At 51.3% G+C, this 13272-nt stretch overlaps 2 protein-coding genes across 2 annotated transcripts; one reads left to right on the top strand and one right to left on the bottom strand.

Moving 5' to 3' along the window:
* Positions 1–2553: 2553 nt before the first annotated feature.
* On the top strand, positions 2554–7290 carry Tmem79 (transmembrane protein 79). The gene is made up of 4 exons (XM_057793796.1): positions 2554–2617; positions 3162–4091; positions 4308–4521; positions 6728–7290. Exons 2-4 carry the CDS (start codon positions 3305–3307, stop codon positions 6939–6941), a joined length of 1215 nt encoding a protein of 404 aa, XP_057649779.1. The 5' UTR covers positions 2554–2617; positions 3162–3304; the 3' UTR covers positions 6942–7290.
* A 1301-nt stretch (positions 7291–8591) lies between these two features.
* Positions 8592–12176, bottom strand: Glmp (glycosylated lysosomal membrane protein). The gene is made up of 6 exons (XM_057793478.1): positions 12036–12176; positions 11289–11543; positions 10940–11131; positions 10625–10843; positions 9145–9401; positions 8592–9043 (listed from the first exon to the last, which is right to left on the bottom strand). Exons 1-6 carry the CDS (start codon positions 12150–12152, stop codon positions 8878–8880), a joined length of 1206 nt encoding a protein of 401 aa, XP_057649461.1. The 5' UTR covers positions 12153–12176; the 3' UTR covers positions 8592–8877.
* Between the last annotated feature and the right edge of the window lie 1096 nt (positions 12177–13272).

Below are 13272 nucleotides of genomic sequence, written 5' to 3'. Positions count from 1 at the left end.
TGCCGCAAAACTGCGGATCAGTGACCGCTCCACCAAATCTCGCGAAAAATTGTTTTCTCTCCGGGAAGTTCCTCGAACTTACTCTGGGCAGCATGGCTTCTCTGAAGTCCTTGAGGGACACTTTATTGTCAAAGATGTCAGAGAAACCGGGCGTACTAGAGCAGACATCGTCCTACCCCTTAGGGAGCCTAAGCAGCCTGCGGCAAGTTCCCAGCCCGGCTACCTAGCGAGACCCTGTTTCAAAAAATAGATAAAATTTTTAAAAAGAGCGCCTTGGCGAGGTGACTCAGCGGATAAAGGCGCTTGCGGCCAACCTAAGCTCGACCCCTGGAACCCACGTGGTGTAAGGTGAATCCACAGGCGCGCTCCAGGGCATGTCCCACCCCTTGATAAAATGAGATTTTTTTTTTTTAATTTAGTTTCAAGGGAAGAAAAAAAGAGAATGGAGTGCTCAGCTCTAAATGGGACAACTGGACCCTGGAGAAGTGGCTCGTAGGACCCAGTCATGACCAGCTGGGTAGGCCTGAGCCGCAATAGTTTACAAACCTAAGGCAATACCTGCTTCCAAGAAACACCACAAACTGAGACCACCCAGGAACAGATCAACCAAAGGAAATTCCTAATGTTCCAACTCTTGTAGATAGGATCACCTGCCAGCACACACCCATAGCTTTTCACCAGGATACCCCTAGACAAATGTCAGCCAATTGGGGTCCTGAACCTTAGAGATCCCTCACCCTCACCTCTGCTTCTATAAAAGCCCAACCCTAACTGAGCAGGAGGCTCTCCCATCACTCCAGTACGTTGGACTCAGAGAGTCCGAGTGTGCAAACTTGTGTAAGAATAAAGGCTCTTGCCGGGCGGTGGTGGCGCACGCCTTTAATCCCAGCACTCAGGAGGCAGAGGCAGGCGGATCTCTGAGAGTTCGAGTCCAGACAGGAACCAAAAAGCTACGGAGAAACCCTGTCTCGAAAATCCAAAAAAAAAAATTTAAAAAAAAAAAGAATAAAGGCTCTTTGCTTTTACATACAAGACTCAGTCTCCTATTTGGTTTTGGGGGATTCTGTGATCTGGGCCTAGCTGCTCTTCCAGAGAACCCGCATCCAATTCCCAGCACCCACATGAGCTCACAACCTTTTGTAACTCCAGTTCCAGGGGATCCGACACCCTCACGCAGACAGACATACATGCAGGCAAAACACCAATGCACGTCAAATAAAAACTAATTAGTTAGGACAGCTAACCCCAAGACACAGAAATGACGGAGGAAGAGGAGCAGTGGAAAGGTTTTAAGAGCCCTGCATCTAGACAGTATTTCCCGACACGACAGAATGGTTGCACACAGGAACTTAACACCCATGACTGACGGAGTCAAGGCATGGGTGTGGGGAGGAGCACTGGAAGTTGATGGCTGCCGGGGGAGGAACTGTGGCTGTTTGTTTAAGTATTCCTACCAGAGACACTAGATTCATGTATTCCGTGTGTACATGTGTGACGGCATGTGTTCCACCACAGCACACCTGTGGCTGACAGAACTTAGGGAAGTCCTTTTCTCCTTCCACAATGTAGTTCCTAGGGATCAAATTCAGATAATCAGACTTGGCAGTAAGTACCCTTACCTAGTGAGCCATTTTGTCAGCCCTAACCATAAACCTAAGCTAAGGTGTCTGGGGTCCTGTATGTGTATATACCGCTATGCTCCTGGATCCGGCCCACAAGCCTTCCTCCTGTTTCTGAAACAGCCTGAAGTCTTTTCCATCTGCTGGGCTTTGGCTTGCTGTTCCTCTACAAGGATCAGTCAGAAACCTGAATGCCCACTGGGTTTCAACTTTTGAAGATTTATTATGTATAATGTTCTGGAATGCATACTTGCACGTTAGAAGAGGCACCAGCACCAGATCTCAGTACAGATGACTGTGAGCCACCATGTGGTTGCTGGGAAATTAACTCAGGTCCTCTGGAAGAACAGCCAGTGCTCCTAACCTCTGAGCCATCTCTCCAACCCCTAAATGTCACTTTAAAGAAGCTTTCCCTACTGAAATTCTCTCACTGATTCAGTGTGATTTTGTGTTGTGTTTCTCTGTAGCTTTGGAGCCTGTCCTGGAACTCCCTCTGTAGACCAGGCTGGCCTTGAACTCAGAGATCCTCCTGCGTCTGCCTCCCAGTGTTGTGATTAAAGGTGTGTGCAACCTTCACCCAGCTGAATAGCGCATTATTAATAACAGATACTCAATAAACATTTACAGAATGAACAAATTTGCAAATGTCATCTTTTTCCCAACTTCCTCTAAGTACCCTTTGGCATACAAACCCATGTTTTCCCTGATACTTTCCTGACCTGGAAGCTCCTACACATCCAGAACATCTAACATCCACGCCTCAGTGTCCAGCTGCACCCTTACTTTGAAAAAGGATGCTCTCCTCCTGTAGAGCTCTGTCAGCTGGCAGGTTCTGTAGGGCAGGGCCTGCGCCTTTAATCTGAGCCCCACCTGCTCTGGTCAGACAGGTTTGGAGACACAGGTAAGGGGAGGGAGACTGGGAAATACTTGCAGAGCCAGGTAGGAGCCAGGCAGTTCCTTTCTGGGGATCCTCGCCTCTCCCTCTCCGTGGATGGAAAGTAAGAGGGTATCTTGGGTCCAAAGGGCAGGGGTAGGAGGGGCCCTAGAGGTGAAAGAGGAAAAAGAGCCCTAACCAGAAACAGTGAACTGGAGGGTGGCAGGGAGGAGAGAAAGACAAGGGAACAGCCGCACTAGAGCTGGAAGTCTGAGTGGGGCCCAGCCGGGTTGAATTGGGTGGGACTGGCAAGGGTGGGGGAGTTCAGAAAATGACTGGTTTCCGGAATGGGGACTAAGGAACTGAGTATCTGGCCACTGGTATCAGCTGCTAACAGAGTTCCAGGCTGAGATCTGCAGGGCAAAGGGCAAGAGGAAGGGTGAAGGGGCAGTTTCTCCATAGAATGATTCTCAGTTGTAAAGAAGTTCCTCCCGTTCCAAAGCTAGGGTGGCCATGAGTCCGGGGGTTTTGGTGGAGAGCGTAGAAGGCAGGTGTAGGCGTAGGCTGAGATCACAGCTGCCAGGGCTCGTGCCCCCTGACTCACCCTTGTCCTGCCTCTGCCACCGCCCTCTGTCTCAACACCTTCCTCCGCACTGTGTTCTCCCTAGAGTCCCATGAGGCCGGCTGCCCTGGTGCGATCCAGTTTGAGGAATTGTCCTGGGGCCAGAAGACAAGGTATTTTCACAGAACTGACCCCACTCTCTTTAGGATGATATCACCTTGGGGTAGACCTCAGAACTGAAGCCTCACGATGACAGAACCGGAGACACTGGCCCTGCTGGAAATGAAGGCATCTGAGGCTCCAGAGAAGAGCTTACCACGGGCTTTAGCCCCCACTGACCGGCAACTGGAGGGAGAAGATGGGACTGAGTCCCCTGGAGCTGAGTCTCTCAGACTGGGGTCTTCAGTTGGTTCCCCTACAGTCAGAGAGGGGCCTGAGGATGGTCCAGACAGCACTATCAGTGAAGCTGCGACTTTGCCTTGGGGAACTGACCCCCAGTACAGCGTCCCACTTCCGGATCCCCCAGGCTGGCGAGATATTGAACCAGAGCCCTTAGAGTTGGAACCACTCACTAAGTCGGAGGAACCGCTCACTAAGTCGGAGGTACCGCTCACTAAGTCGGAGGATGATGCCAATTTGCTCCCTGAGAAGTCAGTTAGGGCCTTCGTGCCCATTGATTTACAGTGCATTGAGCGGAGGCCGCAGGAGGATTGCATTGCGCATCGTAAGGCCGGACAGGCTGAGCGTAGGAATTTCCTGCCAACCCGACTCAGCCACCATGAGCTTCCAGAGCGCAAGTGGGCTGAGGCAGTTGTGAGACCCCCTGGCCGGTCTTGTGGGGGCTGCGGGAGCTGTGGAGGCCGCGAGGCGCTGAGGGCTGTAGCCTCGGTGGCTGCTGCTCTCATCTTCTTCCCCTGCCTGCTGTATGGAGCGTACGCCTTCCTGCCCTTCGACGCTCCGAGGTTGCCCACCATGAGTTCCCGCTTGATCTACACCCTACGCTGTGGGGTCTTTGCCACCTTCCCTATCGTACTAGGTGAGTCTGGGCCGTGGAGAAGGGTTACCTGGGAAGAGAACTACAGAGACTTGGTTGGGGTACTTTCTCTTCATTCTGTTGGAACCGTTCAGGGCACCCTAAACCTGCCACTCTGCTCCCTCCCTTCCAGAGAGCGTTTGTGATCTCTCTGCAGTCTTGACCCAGGAGCCGTCCTGCGTCCTGCCGTTTCTGACCCCCGTGCTTCCTCCCCTGCAGGGCTCCTAGTGTACGGCCTGAGCCTGCTGTGCTTCTCCGCCCTACGGCCCTTTGGAGAGCCGCGGCGGGAAGTAGAGATCCACCGGCAGTATGTGGCCCAGTCCGTGCAACTCTTCATCCTCTACTTCTTTAACCTGGCCGTCCTTTCCACCTATCTGCCCCAGGACACCCTCAAGCTGCTGCCTCTGCTCACTGGTCTGTTTGCAGTATCTCGGTAAGTAGGGGCTATGGTGGCCATGGTTGGGGAGGTGTGAGGAAGTGAAAGTGCCAGAACCTCCAGGGGCTGAAGGTCTGGAGAAAGGAAGCCTGAGGATTTCAGCCCGCACACCTGTCTCTCTCACCCGCGCTTCACTGGGAAGCAGGTGCTCAGCTCCCCCCTCCTTCAGAAGCTGCTCTCAGAGGTGTGCCAATAGGGAGCTTCTGAATGCTGTTTCCTTTGGTACAGAGACTCATCAAAGCACAGGACTCCTAACCTCACGTGGAATTTAGTGGGTCCCCAGAAGGTACTCCTCTAGTCTGTGACACTCTAGTCAAAGAGCTTTAAAAATTGGCTATGTGTGACATTTTCTGCTTTATTTTGATTGAGGTGGTCACCATCTCACCATGCAGCCTCGACACAAACTCTTGGTAATCCTCCTGTCTCACCCTCTCCAGTGCTGGGATCACCACCATACCCCTTTCCAGGTTTAAGCATTCTAATTGCTAGAAAGTTCTCTTTTTTCTTTGTTTCCTTTTTCTTTTCTCTTTCTTTTCTTTCTTTCTTTCTTTCTTTCTTTGTTTTTTTCTTCTTTTTTCCTAGACAGGGTATTTCTGTGTAACAGCCCTCGCTGTCCTAGACCAGGCTGGCCTCGAACTCACAGAGATCCACCTGCCTCTGCCTCCCGAGTGCTGGGATTAAACGCGTGCGCCACCACTGCCCCATGAAAGTTCTTTCTTACACAGTGCTGAAAACTGCCCTAAAGCTGATGTAGTAGCTCACTCGGGTCTGCAATCACAGTACTTAGGGGCCTGAGACAAGAGTTCAAGTCAACCTGAATTGCATAGTGAGTTCTTGGTCAACCAGTACAACACAACTACGACCTTGTCTCAAAAAACAAAATGAGCGCCGGGCGGTGGTGGCGCACGCCTTTAATCCCAGCACTCGGGAGGCAGAGGCAGGCGGATCTCTGTGAGTTCGAGACCAGCCTGGTCTACAAGAGCTAGTTCCAGGACAGGCTCCAAAGCCACAGAGAAACCCTGTCTCGAAAAACCAAAAAAAAAAAAAAAAAAAAACAAAATGAGCAGGTGAATCTCTGCGTTTGAGGCCAGCCTGGTGTACAGAGTGAGTTCCAGAACAGGCAGGGCTACACAGAGAAATCCTGCCTTGAAAAATAAAATAAAATGATATGAAATAAAGAAACAAATAAATAGACTGCCCTGACCCCGACCTTCATGGTTCAGCCGTGGACAACACAGATGAGTTACTGCACTTGAGCAGCCTCCTCGTCTAGTGGTTAAAGGCTGGGACCCTTGGCGCTCGCTCAGGCGGGCAGGAAGTCTGCCTGTCGGTGAGCAGCACTTTCTACCCAGAGGCCAAGTCACCCTCACGGCAGAACCACTTTTCTTTCATTCAATTTGAGTCATCAGTGAATTTTATTTTATTGAGACAGGATCTCAAAATGTAGCCCACACTGGTCTGAAAATCTGTAAATCAGTCTGGCCTGAAACTCGGCAATCTTCCTGCCCTAGCCTACTGAATACTGAGAGTGAGCTTTCGGTTTGGTTTGTTTGAGAGAGGGTCTTTACGTAGCTGGGGCTGCCTTTGAATTCACTCTGTAGACCAGGATGGCCTCAAACTCAGATTCACCTGCCTTTGACTCCTGAGTGCTGGGATTACACCCAGCAGAATCTTGTTTTCTTTATCTGCAAAGAGTAAGTATAGAACACACTGGGGTTGTCTAAAATGAGAACGAAGCCTGGTGTGCCATGGTGTGTGGTCCCAGCCACTACTCGGGGAGAAGAGGCAGGAGAATCAGTACATGTCTGAGGCCACCCAGGGCTACTTAGTGAGACTTTAGCTCACAAACAAACCAAAATGAACAAGCAAAATAAGTGAGAGTAAGGGGGGACCCTGGAGGCGTGGAGCTCAGTTACCGCCTTCTGCCTAGCATGCTGAAGGCTGTAGCCAAATTAATTTAATTTAATTAAAAATGAAATTAATTTGACTCACTTTAAATAGTAAATAAAAGAGAAGACAGGGAATAATATTCTCACTTCAGAGATGTGGGAAAGTAAACACTGTATGTTCAATACATATAAACCGGATGTTTGTAGTGGTACCGGTCTTGGCACCCACTCCCAACTGGTCTCCTGCCGTCCGCTCCTGACCGATTAGCCGTCTGGGCCCTGGAGAGTCAATAACCTTTGTCACATTCCCACAGGCTGATTTACTGGCTGACCTTTGCTGTCGGGCGCTCTTTCCGAGGCTTTGGCTACGGGCTGACGTTCCTGCCGCTGTTGGCCATGCTGATGTGGAACCTCTACTACATGTTCATGGTGGAGCCGGAGCGCATGCTCACCGCCTCCGAGAGCCGCTTGGACTATCCGGACCACGTTCGATCCCTCTCCGACTACAGGCCACGCTCATGGGGCTGAGCTGCCCGAGGGCTGTGCAGGGGACTTTCAGCACTTCCCTGAAACAGTTGTAGGCCTGGCCTTTGCCCGGGTCCTAGACCTTAGATAGGAGGTACCTTGCTACTTAGGGGCCCCATCCAAAGGAGCCCAGACACCCCAGTTCTCTTCTAGTTGTGCTGTACCCCTGGAGTGCGAGAGCCTAAGGCAGAGACTGGAGAAGTATATTCATTTTTGGGCAGCCCTCCACAGTGCCAAGCCAAGGCTAAGGTCCCAGCTTCCTGTGGACCAGAGGTGTAGAACCACAGGCCAACCTGAACTGTCTGCCTAAGCCCAAGCGTAGAGGTTGGTATCTCTTCAGATAAGGACTTCGCCATCTTTTTTTTTTTTTTTTTTTTTTTTTGGTTTTTCGAGACAGGGTTTCTCTGTGGTTTTGGAGCCTGTCCTGGAACTAGCTCTTGTAGACCAGGCTGGTCTCGAACTCACAGAGATCCGCCTGCCTCTGCCTTCCAAGTGCTGGGATTAAAGGCGTGCGCCACCACCGCCTGGCTTCGCCATCTTTGAGATGAGGTGAAAGCCTTCCTAAGGGGCCTAGCTTCAAGACTCTCGCCTCGGTCAAGCTGTGACCTTCCCCCTCCCAGCCTACATGGGTTCCTATAACCTTCCACTTTGCAAACTTCCAAGAAGTACTAAGGTTTTTTTTTTTTTTTTTTTTGGTTTTTCGAGACAGGGTTTCTCTGTGGCTTTGGAGCCTGTCCTGGAACTAGCTCTTGTAGACCAGGCTGGTCTCGAACTCACAGAGATCCACCTGCCTCTGCCTCCCAAGTGCTGGGATTAAAGGCGTGAGCCACCACCGCCCGGCAGTACTAAGGTTTTAATAAAAGGTGTGTGTGTGTGGGGGGGGTGGTTGTTGGGGTGGCAGAGAGATGAAACCTCCAAAAGAACTGTGGATGGATTCTCATGTAGTAGCTGGGATGGCAATGACTGCTTGCCCAGTATGTATGTGAGAGTATGTAATAAACCATGGCCTGCTCCTATGGCTCGTTCTTCCTGCTAACCTCCCCACCCCCAGGACATAAGTCACCTCCTAGCATCAAGATCGAGGGGTGGAGGTGCTTCACAAGAGGCGTGGGGAAGAGGCCATTAGGACTGGTGAGAAAATGTGCCCTCAACAGGAATTGCCTATCGCCTTGGAAGTCTGTCTCTCAATCTTCCCATTTGCTGAACCCAGCCTGGCATGGTGGCACAGGCCTTTAATCTTCACTTGGGAGGTAAAGGCCAGGGGATCTCTGAGTTTAAGGCCAGCCTGGTCTACAGAGTGAGTGCCAGGACAGTCAGGGCTACACAGAGAAACCCCGTCTCAAAAAGAAAGAGGTCGGAATCTGGACTGGAGACATGGATGGCTCAGTGGTTAGGAGCAATTGCTCTAGCAAAGGACCCTGGTTCAATCCCCATTACCTATATGGTGGTTTACAACCATCTGTAACTCCAGTTCCAGGGGATCTAGTGCCCTCTTTTGACCTCCACAGGCAATACTCTCTCTCTCTCTCTCTCTCTCTCTCTCTCTCTCTCTCACGCACGTACAAATGCAGTGCACATCCACACAAGAGGCAAAACATTCACACATATAATAAAATACATAAATCTCATTTAAAAGTAAGAGAGAAGTTGAAATCTTTTTTGGGAAAAATATGTCTATTTCATGCACCTTAGGGCAGCCAACCAGTCGCTCACTGTAGGCCTTCAAGTCTTACCCACGGGAAAGGAGAGTGGTAAATGACAGAGAAGGAACATCAGGGGGCCCTTCCTTTTCCCAGTAATTCTAGCCTCTCCCAGGGAGCCCCAGTGAGCTGAGGCTGGCTTTTGAGGTTCTGCAGAAAAGCAGATGACAGCACTGCCCCTCTTCCCTCCAAGGTGTGAGGCACAGCAAGGCATGTGGTCCTGCCCCTCCGTCTGCAGTTCAGTTGATGGACTGGTACTCAGAATACGGCTTGTGTCGCAGCAGCAGAAACAGGCCTCCCCCCAGCAACAGGAGCCCTGGAGTTCCCAGGGCCACTGCCATGATTCCGAGGACGAGTGGGGATAAGGCGTCCACTGGAGGGACACCCACTCCCAGAAGCATTGACCTAGAGCAAGGTTTAAAAAAAGGAGGTAAGCAAGCTTAGGAAGGAAGGCTGAGGGGCTCAGCCCTTCTCCACATTGACCTCCCCAAATCCTTGGTTCTTACCAGGAGAGATAGTGTTCATCCCAGTAGCCAGGGCCTGTGGGAGCCCCAAATGTCAGAGTGAAGGCACAGAAGTTTTTCTGGGACCCAAAGAAGGCTTGGACAACAGGTGAGTGAGGGAGCGATTGTGCCAAGGTGTAGTTAAGGGAGGACGCCTGGCAGGGGAGGGCTGATTCTCGACCCCGCTGCTTCTGTGAGAAAGCCACTGGTCGCCATTGCATGAAGCCAGATAGTGAAGAGTCCCATAACAACTGGTCCAGCTGGAGAGAAAGGCCACGGAGGCAGAGAGATGGACCCACCTGTGCCAGCTTTCTGTTCCCGCTCTCCCAGATTACTGCAATGAGGCCAGCGAGCGTCCCCAGTGCTAAGTGTCGTTCTAGGATGGACATTGCCAGTTGTGGCAGGGCCCAGTCCTCTCTACATAGAGTAGAGAGATGAGCGGAGCCACAGCCTTGCTCTTCTGTCGTTGCTCCCTCTGGGCCCCGGGTCACAGAGAATCCCATCTAAAGACCATGAAGCACTGCTTTTGCCTGCTTCCTTGGAGGGCAGAGATGTCAGGTGATACATCAGTACAGCCCAACACTAAAAGCATCCAGACAGAGTATTGTTAATAAACAGGGACCATATGTGGTGGTGTGTGCATTAAATCCCAGCTCTCAGGAGGTAGAAGCAGATGAACCTCTGTAAGTTCAAGGCCAGCCTGGTCTACATAGCAAGAGTTCTAGGTCAATCAGAACTATATAGGGAGACCCTACTAAAAACAAAAAAACAACAACCAACCAACCAAACAAAATCCTTTAAAAAATAAGGGGCGAGGCCGGGCGGTGGTGGCGCACGCCTTTAATCCCAGCACTCGGGAGGCAGAGGCAGGCGGATCTCTGTGAGTTCGAGACCAGCCTGGTCAACAAGAGCTAGTTCCAGGACAGGCTCCAAAACCACAGAGAAACCCTGTCTCGAAAAACAAAAAAAAAACAAAAAAAACAAAAAAAATAAGGGGTGATGGGGCTGAAGAGATGGCTAAGAGGTTAAGAGCACTGACTGTTCTTCCAGAGGTTCTGAGTTCAACTCCCAGCAACCACATGATGGCTCACAAGCATCTGTAATAAGATCTGGCGCCCTCTTCTGGCCTGCAGGGACACATGCAGGTAGAATGCTGTATACATAATTAATAAATATCTTTATAAAAAAAGGGGGGGGCGGTAGCAGCTGGAATGATGGCTCAATGACCGAGGGCTTGCTGCTCTTGCAGAAAACCAAAATCCAGCTTCCAGCACCCACGTCAGAGGCTCACAACCATTTGTAATTCCAGCCCCAGGGTATCTGATGCCCACTTCTTGCCGCCACAGGAACCTATACACACCTGCAAACACACATGCAAAATAACACATTTTTTAAAAAGTAATAAATGGTTGGTTGGTTTTCTGGGATGCTAACAGGATCCCACTTCATATTCCCAGCCATCTACTCCCCGTGGGGACCGGACCTGGAAGACAGCAGGTGCGTACTCATCGTCGATGGAGTGCAGCTCTTTCAAGGATGGGCAGCCAAGGCCAGTATCCAAGGTGGCCACTTCTATGCCAAACAGGGAGTGGTTTCCACGAGGAGACGCTCCAACCAGGGCAACTTCTAGCTGGCAGGAGTCTGTGCTGTGCAGGAGGCGAGGGGGCTGGGCAGGTCGGCCAGATCCCGGAAAGGCCTGGACCTGGGGAGGAGGAGGAGGCCATGTGAAGAGAATGGTGCTTTAAGGATACTCCCATCTCACAAATCGGCCTTCTGAGTTCCTTCCCCATAACCTCACCTTGAAGGCCAGGCTGCCATTGGCAAATGCTCCAGTAGGGTCATCTATAGGGTGGCCTTGGAAAGCGGAGCTCAGAGTGGTGTGGTCCAAGGAGCTGTTCCAGGAGAACTCAGCCAAGGAGTAGGGAGGGTATGGCTTTCCTGGGGGCTGGGCTGCCCCTTCGGAGACCTTGGTGCTGTCAAATTCAAGCAGCTGGGGACAGGGTGGAGTGGAATTGGGCTTGCCTCCCTCTGACATTCTCCTGCAGATCGCTCCCACTCCACCCACCCTGTCCTTAGCCCTCCCCTCTCCCCTGGGTAGAAGGAACTCAGCCCCTGTGCTCTTTCCTCTGAGCTTTCAGCCCCCTCACCCTGGTGAAGACAAGAGCAGAAGAAAACTGGATGCTGTCCTTGGGGAACACCATCAGACCCCCATCGGGATCAGGAGACAGCAGGACACTCCAGTTGACACTGAGGACACTCTGCGTGCTGTTGGTGGCCACCAGCACCACAGCTGGAGGCCCTAGGGTGCCCCATACATAGTGCAGGGTGGAGTTGGTGCCCACTGCCCTGATATGAAGCAGGTTCTGGGGATTTGGTCCGCCGGAAATAACCTCCATAGATATCTAGAACATGGGATTGTGGGATGGGGAGAACAAGATCAGGGATGGTCACAGGCAAAGAAGCAGTTTGTGGGCGGAGGACAGGACCTGGGCAGTGCCAGGGACGGCAAGGGCCTTTGAGGCCGAGGCAAGAGGGTTGTGTGGAAATTGAGGGGATCCTGGAATCAGGGGCAGATGTAGGGTTGAGAAGAAATAGGGTAGACCCAGGATTACCCTGACCTCGGTGAGGAGATCAAGGCTTAGGCCTGAGAAGGCTTTTAAATCCCCAAACTTTCCTGTTGCTGGGCTCCCATGGCTTGACATCACCAGAAGGCAGGAAGCCGTCATGCATGCTCTCCTCCACAGTCCTTCCCATCACTCATGGCTCCACGCTGGCTCTCTGGGGTCACTCCTCTCTTGCATCCACCCTCCACCCCTCCGCTGCCCCAGATTCCAGTCATCGTAGAAAGGTTGTATTTCTGGAAACATCTATTACTTTAGTTTCAGAACTTTTACCTGGCGAGTCTCTTCTCCCAGCAGGCCAAATGGAGCTGCACACACAAGGCTCAAAAGGAGCCATGGGGTTGGGGCACAGGGTACCCAGCCCCAGTAAGGTTCCCAACAGCGGCACATACAGCCGCACGGAGTTTAACTCGGCGGAAGAGGCTCAGAGTCACATGACTCCCTTCCTCCTGATCCCTTTAGAGGGCGGGCCACCTAACCAGTTCTTAAAGAGACCGCGTCCATTAACACAGATGTCAACACAAGTTGAAATAGCGTCAGGAAGGCTGACGGTAGATACATTATTCTTAACAGGTTGGCCTGGAAGACATAACAGGTTGGCCTGGAAGACATTCCAGACCAGCTGTGCAAATACTCCTGCTTCTCCTCAGACCCCCTGCCAGTCCCATCCAATATACTGGGTTAGCATGTATGCCCAGATGTAAATTCCATGTGGAACCTGTGCATTACTACCATGGCAGAAAGGTAGAGAGAGGAACCCGCACACCTTCAATCCCAGCACTCCCAAGGCAGAGGCAGGCAGATCTCTGTGAGTTCAAGGCCAGCCTAGTCAACAGAGCTACAGGACAGCCAAGAACACACAGAGAAACCCTGTCTCAAAAGAAAACAAAACAAGAACCCTGGGGTCACCAAGATGACCGACCCAGTGGGTAAAGGTGCCCCAAGTTTGACATGAGTTAGATTTCCAGGACCAACATGGTAGAAAGAGAAAAATAATTCCCAGAAGCCATACCCTGACTTACACATGCATTCTGTGACATTCGTGTCTACATGAAATGTATAGTAATAATAACGATAATTAAAGAACCCTCAGGTATGGTGGTCTCAGAAAACAGAAACAAGCTGGGAGGGATGGCTTGCTTCTGTAACACTGGCTTCTAAAGACTGAGGTAGGAGGAGCACCATGAACTTGAGGACAGCCTGGAGAGCTTTAGTTAAAATCAAAGAACTGCCGGTGCACGCCTCTAACCCCAGCACTCGGGAGGCAGAGGCAGGCAGATCTCTGTGAGTTTGAGGCCAGCCTGGTCTATAGAGCTAGTTCCAGGACAGACTACAAAGCTACAGAGAAACCTTGTCTCGAAAAACAAAACAAAACAAAACAAAAAACCCAAAAAACAAAGCCAAACCCAGAAGGGCTAGATAGCACGCATGAAGTCCTGGGTTTTCTCTACAGCACCATAGAAAAACAGAATATGCTAGGGTGGTAGTGGAACACGCCTTTAATCCTAGC

Source organism: Chionomys nivalis, chromosome 18 (assembly GCF_950005125.1).
Source record: "Chionomys nivalis chromosome 18, mChiNiv1.1, whole genome shotgun sequence".
Taxonomy (NCBI): Eukaryota; Metazoa; Chordata; class Mammalia; order Rodentia; family Cricetidae; genus Chionomys; species Chionomys nivalis.
This window is presented reverse-complemented; position numbering and strand designations above follow the sequence as displayed.